This window comes from Prionailurus bengalensis, chromosome B4, assembly GCF_016509475.1.
Source record: "Prionailurus bengalensis isolate Pbe53 chromosome B4, Fcat_Pben_1.1_paternal_pri, whole genome shotgun sequence".
In the NCBI taxonomy this organism is placed as follows: Eukaryota; Metazoa; Chordata; class Mammalia; order Carnivora; family Felidae; genus Prionailurus; species Prionailurus bengalensis.
The window spans coordinates 23,075,990-23,093,245 of NC_057358.1; the positions used below are offsets into that span (position 1 = coordinate 23,075,990).

General features: G+C 43.1%; 1 protein-coding gene across 2 annotated transcripts in view; it reads right to left on the minus strand.

The window, feature by feature from the left end:
- Positions 1-17,256, minus strand: part of PRTFDC1 (phosphoribosyl transferase domain containing 1) — a 98,408-nt gene that overhangs the window by 11,624 nt on the left and 69,528 nt on the right. The window contains exon 4 of one of the 2 annotated variants that reach the window (XM_043564689.1): positions 6,330-6,395. The exons of the other annotated variant lie outside the window; for it this stretch is intronic. Coding sequence (XP_043420624.1) covers positions 6,330-6,395 — 66 coding nt within the window. The remainder of the gene's footprint in view (positions 1-6,329; positions 6,396-17,256) is intronic. 2 annotated transcript variants of the gene reach the window in all.

The window sequence follows — 17,256 nt, forward strand, 5'->3', positions numbered from 1 at the left end:
TGGAGTGCATCCTTTCTTTGCTATGGTGCCATCCCAGGGGAAGCTTATCACCTCAAGTTCCTTGAAGAAAAAGAAAGGGAAGAAGAAAAAGAAGAAAAGAAAGGAGGAAGGCATTATACAAATTTCAGTGGTTTTCGTAGATAGATTATTCCCACTTTCAGTCTTTTAAAGTGCAAAATTATTAGCACAGCACAGTCTAATCTTCGGCAGCATAGTTTTGTGGCTATGGTCACGCTGAGCGGAGGGATGGCAGTAATGATGATGGGCTCATTGTGGGTGCTGAGCATGGGTACAAGTGTGAATATGAACCCCAGGGAGAAAGGAATGTAGTTCAGCATTTCACTCTATGTGATAATTCCCAAAATTGCCAGAATCATCAGTTGGTGGGCATTTCCATTATTGTTCTCAGCCTAGTCAGATGCAATAAAAAGGAATGATTTAAATAGTTAAGGCAGCCAAGGAGGAAATTTGGCAGGTTCTGATGCTTCATTCTGGCATTTGATTAGAAACTTATTTGGTGGGGGAAGGTGGCACGTCTCCTGAAATCTTGCACTTAACCTGCACATCTGTGTTTTCCTGTTGCCAGATCTGGGTCTGTTTCCATGCATTTGGTTTTATTCCACCCCTTTCAGAGATTTCTCTTGAACATGAATAAAATCTTCTTGCTTTAATGGATACACACATTTTATGAAGTGCCAGGATTAAATCAACTTTGAAAAAAAATCAGCTAGAGAGCACGTTGTGCAGACAGCTTGCGCACACCGAGGAAAATGCTTTTAAACACTGTAAGTTGAGGCCATTTAACTTAATCATTGAGTGTTCCCTTTATTCAAGAGCCATGACCTATTTAGAACCATGACTCAGCCAGCTTCCCTTATGAGCTTCCTTTTCTTTGCTTTAAAGAAAAGAAAGAATGGAGACAAGAAAGGAAGGAAAAAAGAAAGAAGGAAGGCAGGAAGGCAGGAAGGCAGGAAGGAAGGAAAGAAAGAAAGAAAGAAAGAAAGAAAGAAAGAAAGAAAGAAAGAAGCCATGAAATAGAAAGGTCCATGGGGGCTGTACAGTGTCTCTTTTCCAAATATTTTAACTCACACATCTTTAGAAAATTTAAGAGGTTACGTAGTACAGTTATGATGCTTATAATGTGTGGAGAATCATACAGGTGAGCTATGTCCCTGCGTTTTTAAAAGTTCTTTTATAAAGAAATTTGTTTTTTTAAAAATCTCTTCTAACCCTCCCTTCTTCATTCATCATTTAGTTCTGCTGCTGCTCCCTTGGACAGCGCTGTGTCTTCTGCAGTGTTCCTACTTTGCTCCTATGGTTCTAGTGCTCATGTCTGCTCAACCCACACAGCCTCCTGACTAGTTTCTTTGCCTGAAGTCTCATTCCCTTTCTCAGTTATTCTATCCTCTATCAAGGTAATTTTCTCAAAACACAACTTCTTTTTTTTTTAAGTTTATTTATTTATTTTGAGGAGAGAGAGAGAGAGAGAGAGAGAGAGAGAAAGCACACATCAGGGAGGGGCAGAGAGAGAGGGAGACAGAGAATCCCAAGTAGGCTCTGCACTGTCAATGCAGAGCCCGACCTAGGACTTGATCTCATGAACAGTGAGATCATGACCCAAGCTGAAATCAAGAGTCAGATTCTCAACCGACTGAGCCGCTCAGGTGTCCTGCAAAACACAACTTCTTGATGTCACTTCTGCTCAAAAACCTTTGCAACTCCTCCTTGCTTTTCTGCAAGCTAAATTCTTTGTTGAGATATTCAACATATTCTACAAACCAAATCCAATTTGCATTTTCAGTGTCTTAAATTGTTTCTCTATTTTGGACTGATTTCCTCCAGTCACATTGGTCTGCTCTTGTCCTCTGGCTCTCCCATTTCCCTCCTTCATCCTTCATTTCATGATGCTCTTCTCCCTTTCCTGTGTTATTCCCAGGCTATCTAGTCCAGAGTAAGACCTCAGACTCCCCTTGTGAAGACAGTCACAGTCCCAAGGAACCATTCCTTCTTTGGATTTCCTTAAGCTCAAGGAAAGAGTCTCGTGGGGAAAGATCCCCGCAGCTCTTCTCTGAGTGCCAAGCATTAAAAAAAGAGGAGTGCTCAAATTCATGGCAGAGTAGTAATATTAATGGAAAATTCAGCTTAAATATAAATTTATTGACTGAAGAAATCACATGATTACTATACAAGGGCAAAGTCAGATGATGATCTACAAGAGCCCTCCACCCTATGCAGGTGTTTACAACAGCTTGACTTCCTTCTACAACCATGAAAAACGTAAGCACTAATTGTTGGGTGCCTTTTCTTTTTAAGTTTGTTTTCTGCCCTCAGCTGGCATACATTCTGCATGTTGGAAAGATTCTGGAGGGCCTCTGAGACTTATTTTTAAAGTTCTCTCAAACCCTTGATGCATAGCCTTTCTCTGAAGAGCTGAAGAATGGGTGAGTAGATCAGCCATCATCTGTTTAAGGAAAAGGAAATTCCAAAAGTTAAGTGATATTGTTTTCCCTCCTCCACGCTCAGGGGGACAGCATTCACCAACCCAGTCCTCCCATCTTGAATCTTTTGTGACACCAAAGCCCTTCTGCTTCTCGAAAACAAGGTGCCCTCACTCAACACTTTTCTCATCCAACCTAAATCAAACTAGCTGGCTGATGTGTCCTTTGGTGTGGTTGGATGGGCTTCTTTTTACCTGTGCTTCTGCCATGTCCTCCCTTTCCCAGACTTCATTGAAAAGATTTCTGGTTTCTTTCTAAGAGAAAGAGGAGCCTTCACTCACTCAGTCACCAAATACTTATGCCGACCTGTTGGCTAGGCACTGTGCACAATGCAAGAGACAGGATGGTGAGTAAGATAAGCAGGGTCTCTGCCCACCTTACGCTGACATTCTGGTGGGGGAAATACACACATCAGAAAATTAGCCTTAAAGGAAACACAGCAAATGTTGGAAAGGGCTTGACCTGAAACAGAGTACTAATATAGAGCTATAATGGGGAAGGTGGGAACTGTGTAAGGGAAGAGTATGTGCTCATTTTAGACAGACTCAGGGCAGGCCTCACTTATATAAGAGCCATTAGGCTGAAGCCTGAAGGATAGGAGGAAAATAGATTTCGGGTTGGAGGCCACAGCTTATCCAAAGTCTTGGCAGGAAGGAGCTTAACCAGTGTGGCTATCACACCATAAGGAGGGCTGAGTGGTATATGATGATGTTGGGAGGGAAGCAGGGCCAGATCACACAGGTCTTACAGGCTGGGAGAAGGAGGTTGGATTGTATTCTCCGAACCTTGGGAGTAGGGTTCCCAGATAAAATACAGAACACCCAGTGAAATTTGAATTTCGGATAAATAACAAATGACTTTTGAGCTTAAGTATGTTCCAAATATTGCATGTAACATGCTTATACTAAAAGTGTATTCGTTGTTCATTTGAAATTCAAATTTAACTTGGCATTCTGTTCTCCATTTTGTTTTTTGCTAAGTCTGACAACCCTGAGAGGCCACTGAAAGGTTTTCAGTAGGCAAGGGGTGTGACCCAATTTGTATCTTAAAAAGATCCCTTTGGCTGTTGTTTCTTGGAGAATGACTTGGAGGGTGGCAAGAATTAAGTGAAGGTGGAAGTTCAGGGAGACTAGTTAGGCTACCATAGCTTCCTGGAGGAGGGATAGTAGCAGTCTGGCCCTAGAAGACCAGTGCTTCTCAAACTTTAGTGTGCAAAGGAACCATCTAAGGATGTTTTTAAAGTGGGTACTTCATTCGGAAGATCTGGGGTGGGATCTGAGATATTGCATTTCTAGTTTGCAGGTGGTGCTGACCTTGCTGGTTCCCAGACCAAAGGTCAGCAAACTACGGCTCATCAGCCAAATCTGGCCTGCTGCCTATATTTGTCAATAAAGTTTTATTGAAACAGCCATGTCCATTTGTTTCCATTTTATCTGTGGCTGCTTGCTGGATTCATGCTATGATAGAGGGTTAAGTAGTTGCAACGGAGAGGGTATAGCCCACAAAATCTAAAAACATGTATGGCCTGGCCTTTCCCTAAAAAGTTCACTAACCCCTGCCCTAGACCACACTTTGCTACTGCAAGAGTCTAGAGTCGGGTGGTTACCATGAAGACAGAGAGACGTGGACAGATTTAAGATTCATTTGAGAGCACTGAGCATGGTCTACACTGGTTCATTAAGCACTCCCTTCTTCTGATGTGAGCGTAGGTGCCCTGAACTGCATAAAGATGCATAATCTTTCAACGTAAGCTGTTGTGACAGTTGAGAACTTGGCTAATCAATGTTGATTCATCTTAGAAATATTTACTCAGTGCGTTCTAAGCTCAAAGGATTCTACGTGGCATACATTTAAACATATATAGAATCCATCTATGCACACATAAATGCAAGTAAAAAGATACCATGAAATAGCACCTGGTAAGCCGGAAGGATCATTTGTCACACGAGCAAAAAACAAGCTGACTCCTGCTTGTCCTTAGTGCCGGCTGGTTTTCCATCTCTCTTACCCGAACTTCCGTAATCCCTACTTTCTCATGGGGAGGGGTGGGTCTTTGTAGTGATTCTGGGAGGGGATTCTGAGGCACAGCACTACCACCCCTCCTATTGATTCCACCCCTAGTAAGAAACTTTGCCCATCCTCCTCTCTATTTTTTAAAGGAACAGAGTATCTGGTGCTCACCTAAGAGGGAGATTACTTTAAAATGAAAAAGAAGGGGCGCCTGGGTGGCTCAGTCGGTTAAGCGTCCGACTTCGGCTCAGGTCATGATCTCGCGGTCCGTGGGTTCAAGCCCCGCGTCGGGCTCTGTGCTGACAGCTCAGAGCCTGGAGCCTGTTTCAGATTCTGTGTCTCCTTCTTTCTCTGACCCTCCCCTGTTCATGCTCTCTCTCTCTCTCTCTCTCTCTCGTCTCAAAAATAAATAAATGTTAAAAAAAATTGAAAAAAAAATAAAATGAAAAAGAAGATGACTTTAGAAAGCAGGAGAGAAAAGTCACAGTTTTATGCACAACATTTTCTTGGTATTCATTTGGGATTCTTAGAATTGCTACTTTGACAGACCCCATGGTAATTCCCCAAGGCAAGATGCTTGTGTAACGTCGCACAAGGCACGGTATTTCTCTTGTGTCGTACACCTGTAAGGCAATGTCCTACAACAAAGTACTAAAATGACTTCTCATTTAAAGGCCACTCCACAGTTGTGAAAAGTTGTGAATTTCTGGAAATTGCTCGGAGCATTTTAGCTTTCCAGGATGTTATTTCAGGCACTGATGTAGTAAGGCCATCAAATGGTGGCCTAGTGATGCATTAACATCAACAAGTTAATTCCAATTTCTGTGCAACATAATCTCCCTCTAGATAGTCGTGTCACACTTGGATGGCTACTATGCTATCTTCAGAGTAGAGGGAAGTAAGCTGGTTTGGAGTTAGAGTTCCTGTAGCTCTCTAATGTTCCCAATGTTATTAAACACATTTTTATTAAATGTGCCTGCTATTCCTTTTCCCCATCCGGGCATTGCATAACAAACAGTAGCAACCACCAAAATGAGAGATTAAACTTGTGTAAGAGACTGATCCATTTTATTCGGAAGGCTGAAGTTGTTCAGGGATAATGAATACAAGATATGTCAGGCAGCAGCCGCTGCCTGCTTTTCAGAGCAAAACTCGAATCTCAGGTCACATTTCCACAAAGGACATCCATTCCACAAAGGAAACAACTCTTCCTTCCAATGTATGTATTTATGTCAGAATCCAAACAGATTTTCACTTAATTATTAAGCATTGGCATGTTTGGAACTCCAAGTTCAAAGTGGCGGTGTCTGACCCATGATCTAATGGATTACATTCTTTTGCATGGGAGGAAAAAGGCATGGGGCTGAAAAATGTGCTCTCTAGAAACCTTTCTTTGATTCCCTCCTTAAATTTTAAACATTTTGGCAAACCTGTTTAAATGTCTTACTGCAATGCCGAGATGCTGAGGCATAGATGAGACAAAAAGCAGACGAATAAAGGAAAAAGCTTCCTTTTCAGGAGGGACCGGCAAGAGGAGAAAAGGAAGCAGGCGGGAGTGCCCAGGGATTTATTTTGTAATAGGAGGTTGTCTGAAATAAGATTGGAAGGAAGGTTGGAGATCTGGTGGGCATCGGGTCCTGGAAGCATTATAAAAAGAGTGTTTTATAAGGGAGAAATCATTAAAAGGATTCACACATCCATTTGCATGAATTAGCAAACCCGGGAGAGTGTCTGAAATGCATTGCAAGTGCTGACCTGAAATGAAGGTCACTGATTTCCCCATGACATCAGTGCTTAGGGAGCAGAGTTACATTAACAAACCTTTCCAGCCAGTGTTGAAAGATCATTGCCTCCAATTATCTGCATCTCGCCCATGGACTGGTCGTTCTAAAAAAAGGGAAGATAATATTTCACTGTACAAGAAAAACCTTTACAGCACATTTCCCCCCGCCGTCTACCCAGCTAGCGGCTAGACTGCGCCTTACAAATACAGCACAAATAGCTGGTCCAGATTCCTGGTTGCCCGTGGTTACCGAGAGCCACTCTCCTGCTACTGTGCTGGGGACAAAGCATTCTAATGGCTCGGGGAGGGGACAGACTGTGTGGAGAGGGGATGATAAAAGGAGTGGAGAGAAAACAAATAAACCTAATTTTGGAATACAAAAATGATGGAAGGTGCTTGAGCCTATACTGAGGCAGATGGAATTGGCGAAGGCAGTCATGCTCCTGGACCTCCCTGGGCCGAGGGGGCTACGGGATCCCCAGAAGTGGGCCGCACATTTGTCTGCTGTGCCAACAAGTCCCAGTCCTAGCCCTCAGCGGGGAGCAATCAGACAGTGGCTGAGCAATCAGTTGAGGCCTCCTCGCCTCCTACCACACAGATCCAGCCTCTCTGCTGACGTTGAGGGCAATTCTAACAGCTCACAGATCAAGCACTCTTGCATTTAGACCTTCACACATGAACGAAGAAGCCTCAGGAAATTTCTACAGTCCCAGGAATATGTTTAGGAGACTTTCACTCCAATTCCTTCAGAGGTTATGAGTATTCACTTTCATGAGGTTTATATATATATCACACACTGTCCTGTGCTACTTAAACCTCTCTCTCTCTCTCTCACACACACACACACACACACACACTAAACTAAATATGGATTGTTACAGAGTGCATATCACAACCAAATAACACAGAAGCCAAACAGGAAATAGAGCAGGCCGCTTGTCTTCTGGCCTCACTGCAAAAACACCCTACAGACAGTGGCTTCATGACCAAGCAAGAATGCTGTAATGTTGCAATCCCTTCCAACAGCAATCTAAGGGAGAAGACGATGGTGCAGGTACCTTGTGCATGATGTGCCGAACCAGGAAACATCTCAGGTCGCTGCTGTGAACCGTTGTGACTTTTGCCAGTTCAGGGTTTTCCTCCCTTATTCTGCCTCTTTCACGGAGGGTGGGGGGCATCATTCATTCCTTATGGCTCAGGTGGGGCTAGGCCTTTCCTATGTAAACCAGCTATGCCTGATGCTACATGCCAGCTACCGAAGCCAATTCTGTTCCCTTAGGAATTTTCTGGGGTTGGTTTGAGTTGGATTTTGTCACTTGCAACAGAGTCTCTATCTAGGCATAGACATCGGTCACCTGGGAAGGGGGAAAGCAGCCAAATAACCAATATAACAGTTTTACCAATGAAGCAGGTTTGTCTTTTCACCTTACTGCTCAAGAGGGGGGAAAATAACCTTAGAATGTTTTTACTTCCACTCGGTAAAGCATTCACTCTGTACTGCAAAGAAGTAAAGAGGAAGCCCACTAAGTAGATAAATCCAATAATTTTCTTCTTATGGGAACTGATCTCAAAAGGAGAAAGTCAAAGAACATCCAGAATTTACTGATCTTCTGCTGGTTTCGAACAGGCATATATAATCATGTATTCATAAGCAGTCACACAGTAGGTTAGGAACTTGTCAAAAATGTCAAAGGAGGGTGCGTCTGGGTGGCTCAGTCGGTTGAGCGCCCGACTTCAGCTCGGGTCATGATCTCGCGGTTCATGGGTTTGAGCCCTGCATCGGGCTCTGTGCTGACAGCTTAGAGCCTGGAGCCTGCTTTGGATTCTGTGTCTCCCTCTCTCTCTCTCTCTGCCCCTCCCCTACTCACGCTCTGTCTCTCTCTCTCCATCTCTCTCAAAAATGAATAAACATTTTAAAAAAATTAAAAGAATGTCAAAGGAGAAGATTCTCTTGTCACTTCTAGAGGTGCTGAGATATAGGAGTAAACGTAGGTGGAATTTCTGCATAACAGGCTCAAATATGTTGTTAATAGCAGCAGGAAAAATAAAAATTTCTGTATCCCTAGGGGACTGAGATATGCAGAACTGGACCCAACTACTAAACCACAAAGTTTAATGTAACAAATGAGATTTACACTCTGCCAGATTGGAGCAAACTTCATAATAATTCTATTATCATCTTCATTCTATTGATTGAAAACAAAACCCCCACAATATATCAGAAAGCTAAATACTATGCTATAAGTCACATATTCAGCATGTTGCCAAGAAAATCTTATTTCAGATTGATGTATTTTTTGTTTTAATTTCAGAAGGCCTTAATCAGAGTCCACTTTTATAACATGTTTTTATTATTAGATCTATCCTTAACTCATCTGGAACTTAGGTCTTCCAAGTATGTGTATAGTCAATTGTCCCAATACCACTTATGGAATTGTTTTTCCCCAACTGGTTGGAATGTCATTTTTATCATATCCTTCATTCTCCTATGTGAGGGTCAGTTTCTATGCTCTTCTGTTTCATTAGCCTAAAATGCCTATTTTAACATCTAAACCATGCTGTTAAATTATTATGGCTTTTTTTTTTTTAATTTTTTTTTCAACGTTTATTTATTTTTGGGACAGAGAGAGACAGAGCATGAACAGGGGAGGGGCAGAGAGAGAGGGAGACACAGAATCGGAAACAGGCTCCAGGCTCCGAGCCATCAGCCCAGAGCCTGACGCGGGGCTCGAACTCCCGGACCGCGAGATCGTGACCTGGCTGAAGTCGGACGCTTAACCGACTGCGCCACCCAGGCGCCCCTATTATGGCTTTTTATTATGTTTTGATACGTGGTAAAGAAAGTTTCATTTTTGTGTTCTTTTAAAAAAAATTGTCTTGGCTACTTTTTTTTTTTTGTCTCAGCTACTTTAGTACTTTTATTTTTTTAACTTTTGAAAAATGTTTATTCATTTTTGAGAGAGAGAGAAAGCGCGCGGGGAAGGGGCAGAGAGAGAGAGCGGTACACAGAATCCAAAGCAGGCTCCAGGCTCTGGGCTGTCAGCACAGAGCCTGACGCGGGGCTCGAAACCACAAACCGTGAGATCATGACCTGAGTCGAAGTTGATGCCTAACTGACTGAGCCACCCAGACGCCCCTGTACCTTTATTTATTTGCCTATCTGCTGGGTTGTTATGAAGATCAAATGAATTAATATAAACTGAACATTTAGAACAGAGCCTGGCTCAGTAAATGCTGGATGTGATTCATTTCCTCCCTCCCTCTCTCCCTCCCTCCCTCCCCTCCTTCTTTCCCAGGAAATGGTCACTCCTCAGTCCTCTCTGGTACACTGGAGTCTGGAGCTCTCCTGGTTTAATGACTCCAGCAAAGAAGGCTTTTGTGTCTTGCTGGGATGAAGAAGGCAGCCTAGAGGACCATCCTCTCCATTCATAAGCTCCCCAGCACCCTGCTGCTTGTAGGGCATTCCTTCTTCACTCCATCTTCTAAGAACCTAGCTACTAACTTGTAAGCCTTTCAAGAATTCTGTGGCATGAATCTTGTACTTCTCATTGACAATTCCCTCTATAGGCATTTGGATTTTCACTTTCACTCTTCAGCTGAGTCAGTGCCCTTCCTTAATCAGTTTTGCCTCCTAAAAACCACTGACATCTCTTGCCTACTGAGGTTTTCTCCCCCTTTCTTTGTCCTTGTGGGAAAATACTTCATTCATTTCTTTACTGGCATTTTGGTGGGGTTTCAGGAAGGAATAGAGCTAATTGTATGCATCTAATCCACTGTGTTTAACCATGATATTTTTCTAGCAGTTCAAAAGCATCCTTATATTCCTAGGATTGATGTACTTTTTTAAAATGTCATTGGTTTTTTTTTTTTTTAATTTTTTTTTCAACGTTTATTTATTTTTGGGACAGAGAGAGACAGAGCATGAACGGGGGAGGGGCAGAGAGAGAGGGAGACACAGAATCGGAAACAGGCTCCAGGCTCTGAGCCATCAGCCCAGAGCCCGACGCAGGGCTCGAACTCACGGACCGCGAGATCGTGACCTGGCTGAAGTCGGACGCTTAACCGACTGCGCCACCCAGGCGCCCCTGGTTTATAGTTTTAAGGCAAATTTATACTAGCCTCATATAATGCACTGGGTGGTGCTTTATCTTTTGTCTATGCTCTAGTAAAGTTTGTATACCAATGGATTGATTTGTTTTGCTGAGGTTCTGTGGAGCTCAGTGTAGGTATTATTTAATCCCCAACTTACAAACAGGGAATCTGAGCACTGAGTGTTTAGGTAACTTGCCCGAGAGGAGCTGCTAATAGGTAAAGGGACCCAGTTCAATCCTAGATTGCCTGGCTCCATATTACTCTGGTGTAACCTATCCCTGCCCCACACCCCAGTATCCCTAGAAGAGAGAAGCACATAATTGGTCTTTGAGAGGAACCTGAGAAGGGGTGGGTCCCGCTTATACTAGTGAAGTGAAATACATAAGCTGACATGGCCAAGGGAAGCTGACATCTTGGTAAAAATGCCAGCAGCGGTTATATACCTTTAAAGAGCCAAGGAAATCTCTGACATTTAGTCCAGGGTTCCTTGGAAGAAATATTCTGGAAATCAGGTTGGCCTGATCTCCAGGCACAAGAGCACACCCACACAGCCCTGCAGGTGTGGCGATTCTTCGTGCCACAATGCCAATGGAGACTTGGCGCTGCTTAGATAACCTTTAGAAAAAAAGCATTACTGAAGAATAAATATCCTGAATTCCTGCCCTTTTGAGGAACAGGAAGCGGAAAAGTAAGGAAAATAAACAAAAGAACCACTCTCTAAACCATTCATTTCCAAAGTCAGAGACACTTGCTTCAAATTCTGTGCAGACAAAAGCTTTCTCAATATTCTCAGCTGCCATCAATCTAACTTTGCTTTCCCCCGGTATTAGCCTGATCTTTCCTCTCAGCTCTTCTGTGCCCTATATTAAATGGATTGAGATGCAAAACAAAAAACAGAAAGAGTTCATTATAAGGAGTTTTAGCGACCAAACTGGAAAGTTTCTTATTAAAATGGTGCAAACCACTAAAAAAAACTTTTTTAAGTTTATTTATTTAAGAGAGTGTGTGCATGCATGTGTACATGAGCAGGGGAGGGGCAGGGCGTGGGGAGAGTGGGAATCTCAAACAGGCCCCACGCTGACAACGCAGAGCCAGACATGGGGTTTTGATCCCCTGATCTCCCTGATGTGAGATCATGACCTGAGCCAAAATCAAGAACAGGATGTTCAACCAACTGAACCACCCAAATGCCCTTATTTATTCGTTTGTTTGTTTATTTATTTATTTATAGCAAGCCAGAGAAGGGCAGAGAGAGAGGGAGAGAGAAATCCCAAGCAGGCTCTGTGCCGTCAACACAGAGCCTGAGGCAGATCTCAAACTCACCAACTGTGAAATCATGACCTGAACCCAAACCCAGAGCCATTGGCTTAACCAACAGAGCCATCCAGAAGCCCCCTAATGTTTTTTTTTTTAAGCTCTAACATTTGATGCCAAGTCAGAGAACGAGGGCAGGTGAATTTCTTTCAGTATCCCCAGTTTTCTCTTCAACCAGCAGTTGATGTAGGACAGGGCTCTTAACTGGGCCCTTCAGTCCTTTAAGCTGCCTGTGTCAGGGTGGAGGGGGCAGTGGGGTGAGAGCCTGTGTGGCTTCTGTGCCCCTTGGTTCAAGCAGAGCAATTCCACTTGTCCCTCTTATATCGACTGGATTCCAAGAAAGATGGTGCTGGCAAAAAAGTTTGAAAACCATCATGTTAAGGTTTTCTCCTTTGAAATGGACTTACGTTTTGGTTTTCTGTTCATTTAAATATCCATCTGCTTCTGACATCGTTTGTTTAGTAACTCATTCTTACAACCTACGGGGGGTATGCTGTGGAAAGTTGAATGTGGAGATTAAGTGACCAGGCACCCGGGTTCCCCAGGTCCCCTTAAGGACCAGACTGCCTGGGTTCTGGTCAAAGCTCCACCTTCCATTAGTTGTGTGACCTTGAGGAAGTTACTTAAACTCTCAGTGCCTCAACTTCCCTATCTATAAAAAGGGTATATTAATAGTTCCTACCTCTTAGGATTATTGGAGGACTAAATGAAATCAAGTGCTTTAAGGACTTAGAAAAGTGCCTGGAATGTAATAATTAGCAGTACATAAAGTAAGCCCTGTATTCTCCTAAGAAACTTGCAAGGCTCCCTGGTGTCCCAACACTGACTTTGTGATGTATTCTTTGCTCGGTTCACTCAGCACATTACTACGCCATACATCCTGTGGTTAGCGTTCATGAGGCTGACCGCTGCCCATGAGGCCTGTGTGTAAGGAAGACTCATGTCCTTGCACTGCTAGTCTGTATCACGACTGGAGCTTTGCTTAAAAACGACCTCATAGGCGCTTTCCTTTGGGATTTCTCGGTGACCTCCCAGCTCCCACCCTGGAGGGTCTGAAGCTTTACAGTGGACTGTTTGGTGGGCATAGTTTCTATCAATCTACTTTGCTGTTTTCATCCTTCTTCCCACTAGGTAGAAGCCACTTGGAGACTGTGCTTGGACCCACTTAGCTCTCATTAGATCCTTGAGGGAGCCATTTACAGTCAGTAGAGCAAGGGGTTGTTAACCTTGAAATTGCTTTACAAGATGGCAGCAGCAGATCTGTGGCAGAACATGAGAATGGATGTCTGGATTTCTGATCTCTTTCTAGGCCTGGATGCATTTTTGTCTTGGGGGGGGGGGGGGGTCATGAGCTAGCCCAATGCCTTCCTGTAAATCCACCATTTTAGCTTAAAGTCATCTAAAATTGATTTATAGACTACTTGTAAACAAAAGAACCTCAACTAAGAGATCATGCTAATTTACAGGAAAAGTCCCTATTTGCAAATTTTGATAAATAGTATTAGTGATAAATTACTTGTGACGCACCTCATCGTTACTAATAAACAGTGCTATGCTACACTGAGACCTCAGGAGTTTCCGGCACACAATCTACTGTTGAATCCTCCATATCTTAGCTCGTGGTTGCTCACACCATACTTTTCCATCTTTCTTCACGTGGGCAACTCGTACTCTTTCATCAAGACCCAGTTCGGGCACCATCTCTTCCAGGAAGTTTTCCTCGAGTTCCCTGGACTTTATATGTGTCCCAATAACACTCTACACAGATCTGCATGTTAATAGACCATGTCCAGCTGGATTTTTTTGTGAACGTAGTAATTGCCAATGGAGTGAAAAACCCCTTCAGCATTGCAGTCTTATTTTCATCTTAATTGAACCCTCTGCATCTGAGTACATGTGTTAGCCCGACGTGGGGCTTGAGCCCATAAACCGTGAGATCATGACCTGAGCCCAAATCAAGAGTCAGGTGCCTAACCCAGGCACCCTATGTTAGCCACCCAGGTGCCCTGTGTTAGCTATATATATATATATATATATATATATATATATATATAATGCTTTTTGTAATGTTTATTTATCTTTGAGAGATAGAGAGAGATAGAGCATGAGTGGGGGAGGAGAAGAGATTGAGGGAGACACAGAATCTGAAGTAGGCTCCAGGCTCCGAGCTGTCAGCACAGAACCTGATGTGGGGCTCGAACTCACGGACCGCGAGATCATGACCTGAGCTGAAGTTGGATGCTTAACTGACTGAGCCACCCAGGAGCCCTGATTTTTAATACTTCTTCTCCTACCCGCTTAGAAAAGTGTTCTCAGGTAAGCACTTCATTTCTATTCCTTTAAGTTCTTTCTCCGGCTGTCCAGAAGCCTAGAGGAACTTATTAATGGGAGTCAGAGAAAAATGAAAACTATAAGCAAACACACGAGAAAATAGCTGTAAAGCTCAACTGAGAAGGACTTAGATAAAGTTGACTTGAGTAACTTAGAAGACAGAAAGACTGGAAAAATATAGACCTTTCCCCCATTATGTTCGGTTCGCACCCAAATTATATTTTCTTTATTTTCATGCTTTTATTATCCCAGTTCCCAGTCTCCTCAATATTTTTACAAACCTAAATGCAAACATCCATGCAAATTCTGAATACTCAAAATATGAAAATCTGATTTATTAAGATATTTTAGTGTCAGGAATTCATTTCATAATTAGCAAAAGATATATTTGAAAGCCAAACTAGTATTTTAGCCAGGAAAGAAGTATATAGGTTAGGATGTACAATTTCACTCATTTGAAAGTACACATGTATTTCGCACTTCCTGAATTTCGTGTGTCTAACTTTGCAAACATGATGTGACTTTATTCGAAGACAAAATGGCTTTCTGTTTAATGACAATGATTTATTACTCTATTGTGATCGGTATTCTACTCCACCCAGTCTCTAAGAGGGGTACTGGTTAGCTAAGAGTAATCTCCACCCGACAGAGAAAGGCTCTTTTCTTTATGAGAAATAAAGGGGTGCTGGGTTAGAAGAAGGGACACAATCATGTGAAGAATCTATAGGCTGGTAGGAATAATGAGGGGTCATCAGAAAAAAAAAAGAAGAAGAAGAAGAAAGAAAGAAAAAAGGAGGAGGGAGAAGAAAATGGACCTTTATTTTAATTTAGTTATAAGAGACCCCAGGAAAGGAGGAAACAGTTTAAAAATGGATTCAGTGGCTTTGCTTTACGTGAACTCTGTTTGAAACCTTGAAGCAGGATATCCTTCTGTTTTGAATCCTGGTATGGACTGTTGTTTTGGTTTAAGTTTTGTTTTTACATTTTGGGTCAGACGGACACGCCGGTGGAGGCTCTTGAAACATCTGAGTGACCCTGAAAGACTTCAGTAAAATCTTTGTTTTAAAATGGGGACACTCATATCCCCGGTGGTGACTATTACTCAGAAGACCATTTTCTCCGTATAATTTTTTTCTCCTAAGTAACCCAGGGAAGATTTATAATTATATCTTAACACACACACACACACACACACACACACACACCAATTGACAACAGTTGTTCAACAGTAATGAAATCTTAAACCAGCTCTCATGAACTGGTTTTAAGATTGCCAGGAGAAGGAACGGTGAACAGGAAGGACCAAGGGAGAGAACTGGCAGCAGATAGCATGCCAGAGAAACCTCCAGAACACACACCACTTTTCGGCATTCGGCTGGATCTATCTTTTTTCCCATCCAATTGTACTCTGGGTCCAAAAAGTTCTGCTATCTTGTGTCACTTCTCAGCTCAAAATATTTCTGAAAATTCCCAGGCCTGCAAAATGAAGTCTGATTTTGTCTTCTTCTTCTTCTTTTTTTGCCACCCTCAGAGCCAGGCAAGAGGGGCCCTGCATATTCACAAACACCAAAACACAAAGACATTTGATTTTTTTTGCTTTTTGGTCTTATAAGGAAGTTTTTTTTGACAATTCTCTAACAGTTTGAGCTATGAGAATTATGTAACAGGGACACGTGTGCTGAGCTGGGCCCTGCCCCCTCCCCCCTTGCAGGGTCAAGTCTGTGCAGGGGAGGATGGTGGTAGAGAAAAACACAGCCTTATCTTGGGAAACCAGAAAAAGAGAGGCTGGTATTTTTTTCAAGTTGGCCACCCTAAAATCACCCAAAGCAGGTGTCTCAGAGGCCAAACTCCCCAGATAACCGTGTTCCCTCCTGCCTCTCTGCTCAGATGGGAGAGTCTTAGAGGCACCTGAAGAGAAAGAGGCATGAGGGAGAAAAACCCAGCTGCCCCAACTCCCTTAAGAAGAGCTTAAGTGGGTCAGTCTCATCCGGGTTTTTGGCAGGCTCAGTCACCACCCAGGAGCTGCGCCTGGGCCCAGCTTATGCCCTGCCCTGCCCTGCCCCGCAGACACACGACTCTGCTCAGGCTTGCAGGCTGCAGGGATGAGCCCAGCTCCTTTGGTCTCCAGCTCAGGTGATCTGGGTAGAAACATGAGCCCGACCATGGACCAAGCTATAAAGTTTCAAAACCTTAAATATTTAGGGAAATAGTGTGTGGATCTGCATTTGCAATTTTGCCTTGGGTCCCATAAATATTAGAGGCAAGCCTGACTTTGAGAAGCATTTATTGAACATTTACTAAGTGCCAGGCACTACGCTAAGTGCATTATTTATATGGATCCTGACAAAATCCCATTAGGGATCTCTACCAGCCAGCAACCATACCCTTGGTATTTACCCAAGGAGTTGAACATTTACGTCCACACAAAAACTTGCATCTGAGTGTTTATAGCAGTTTTATTCATGATTAGCAAAACTTAGAAGCAACTGAGATGTCCTTCAGCAGGTGAGAGGATAAATAAATGGTGGTAACACCCAGACAGTGGATACCATTCAGTGCTAAAAAGAAATGAACTATCGAGCCACGAAAAGACATGGAGGGATGGTTAAGTGCATATTACTCATTAAGGGAAGATGGAAATCTGATGAGAGTGTATATACTGTAGTGGTATATGTCCAACACGTGACCTTCTGGGAAAGGCAAAACTATGGAGACAATAAAAGATCAGTGTTTGGGGCGCTTGGGTGGCTCAGTCGGTTGAGCATCTGACTCTTCATTTTGGCTCAGGTTATGATCTCATGGTTCATGGGATCAAGCCCTGCATCGGGCTCTGCACTGACATCACAGAGCTTGTTTGGGATTCTCTCTCTCCCCTTCTCTCTCTCTCTGGCCCTCCCCCACTTGTGTGTGCACGTATGTGCTCTCTCTCTCTCTCTCTCTCAAAATCAATAAATAAACATTAAAAAAAATCAGTTTTCACCAGGGGTTGGTGGGGGAGGGACGAATAGGTGGAACACAGGTGATTTTTAGGGTAGTGAGAACACTCTAGGATATCCTAACGATGGATACATGTCATTACACATTTGTCCAAACACATAGTTATGATGCACCGATGTAAGTTCATCAGATGTAACACGTCACACTCTGGTGTCGGATGTTGATAGTGGGGGAGGCTGTGGGTGTATGGGGTACTCTCTTGTACTTTCCCCTCAATTTTGATGGGAACCT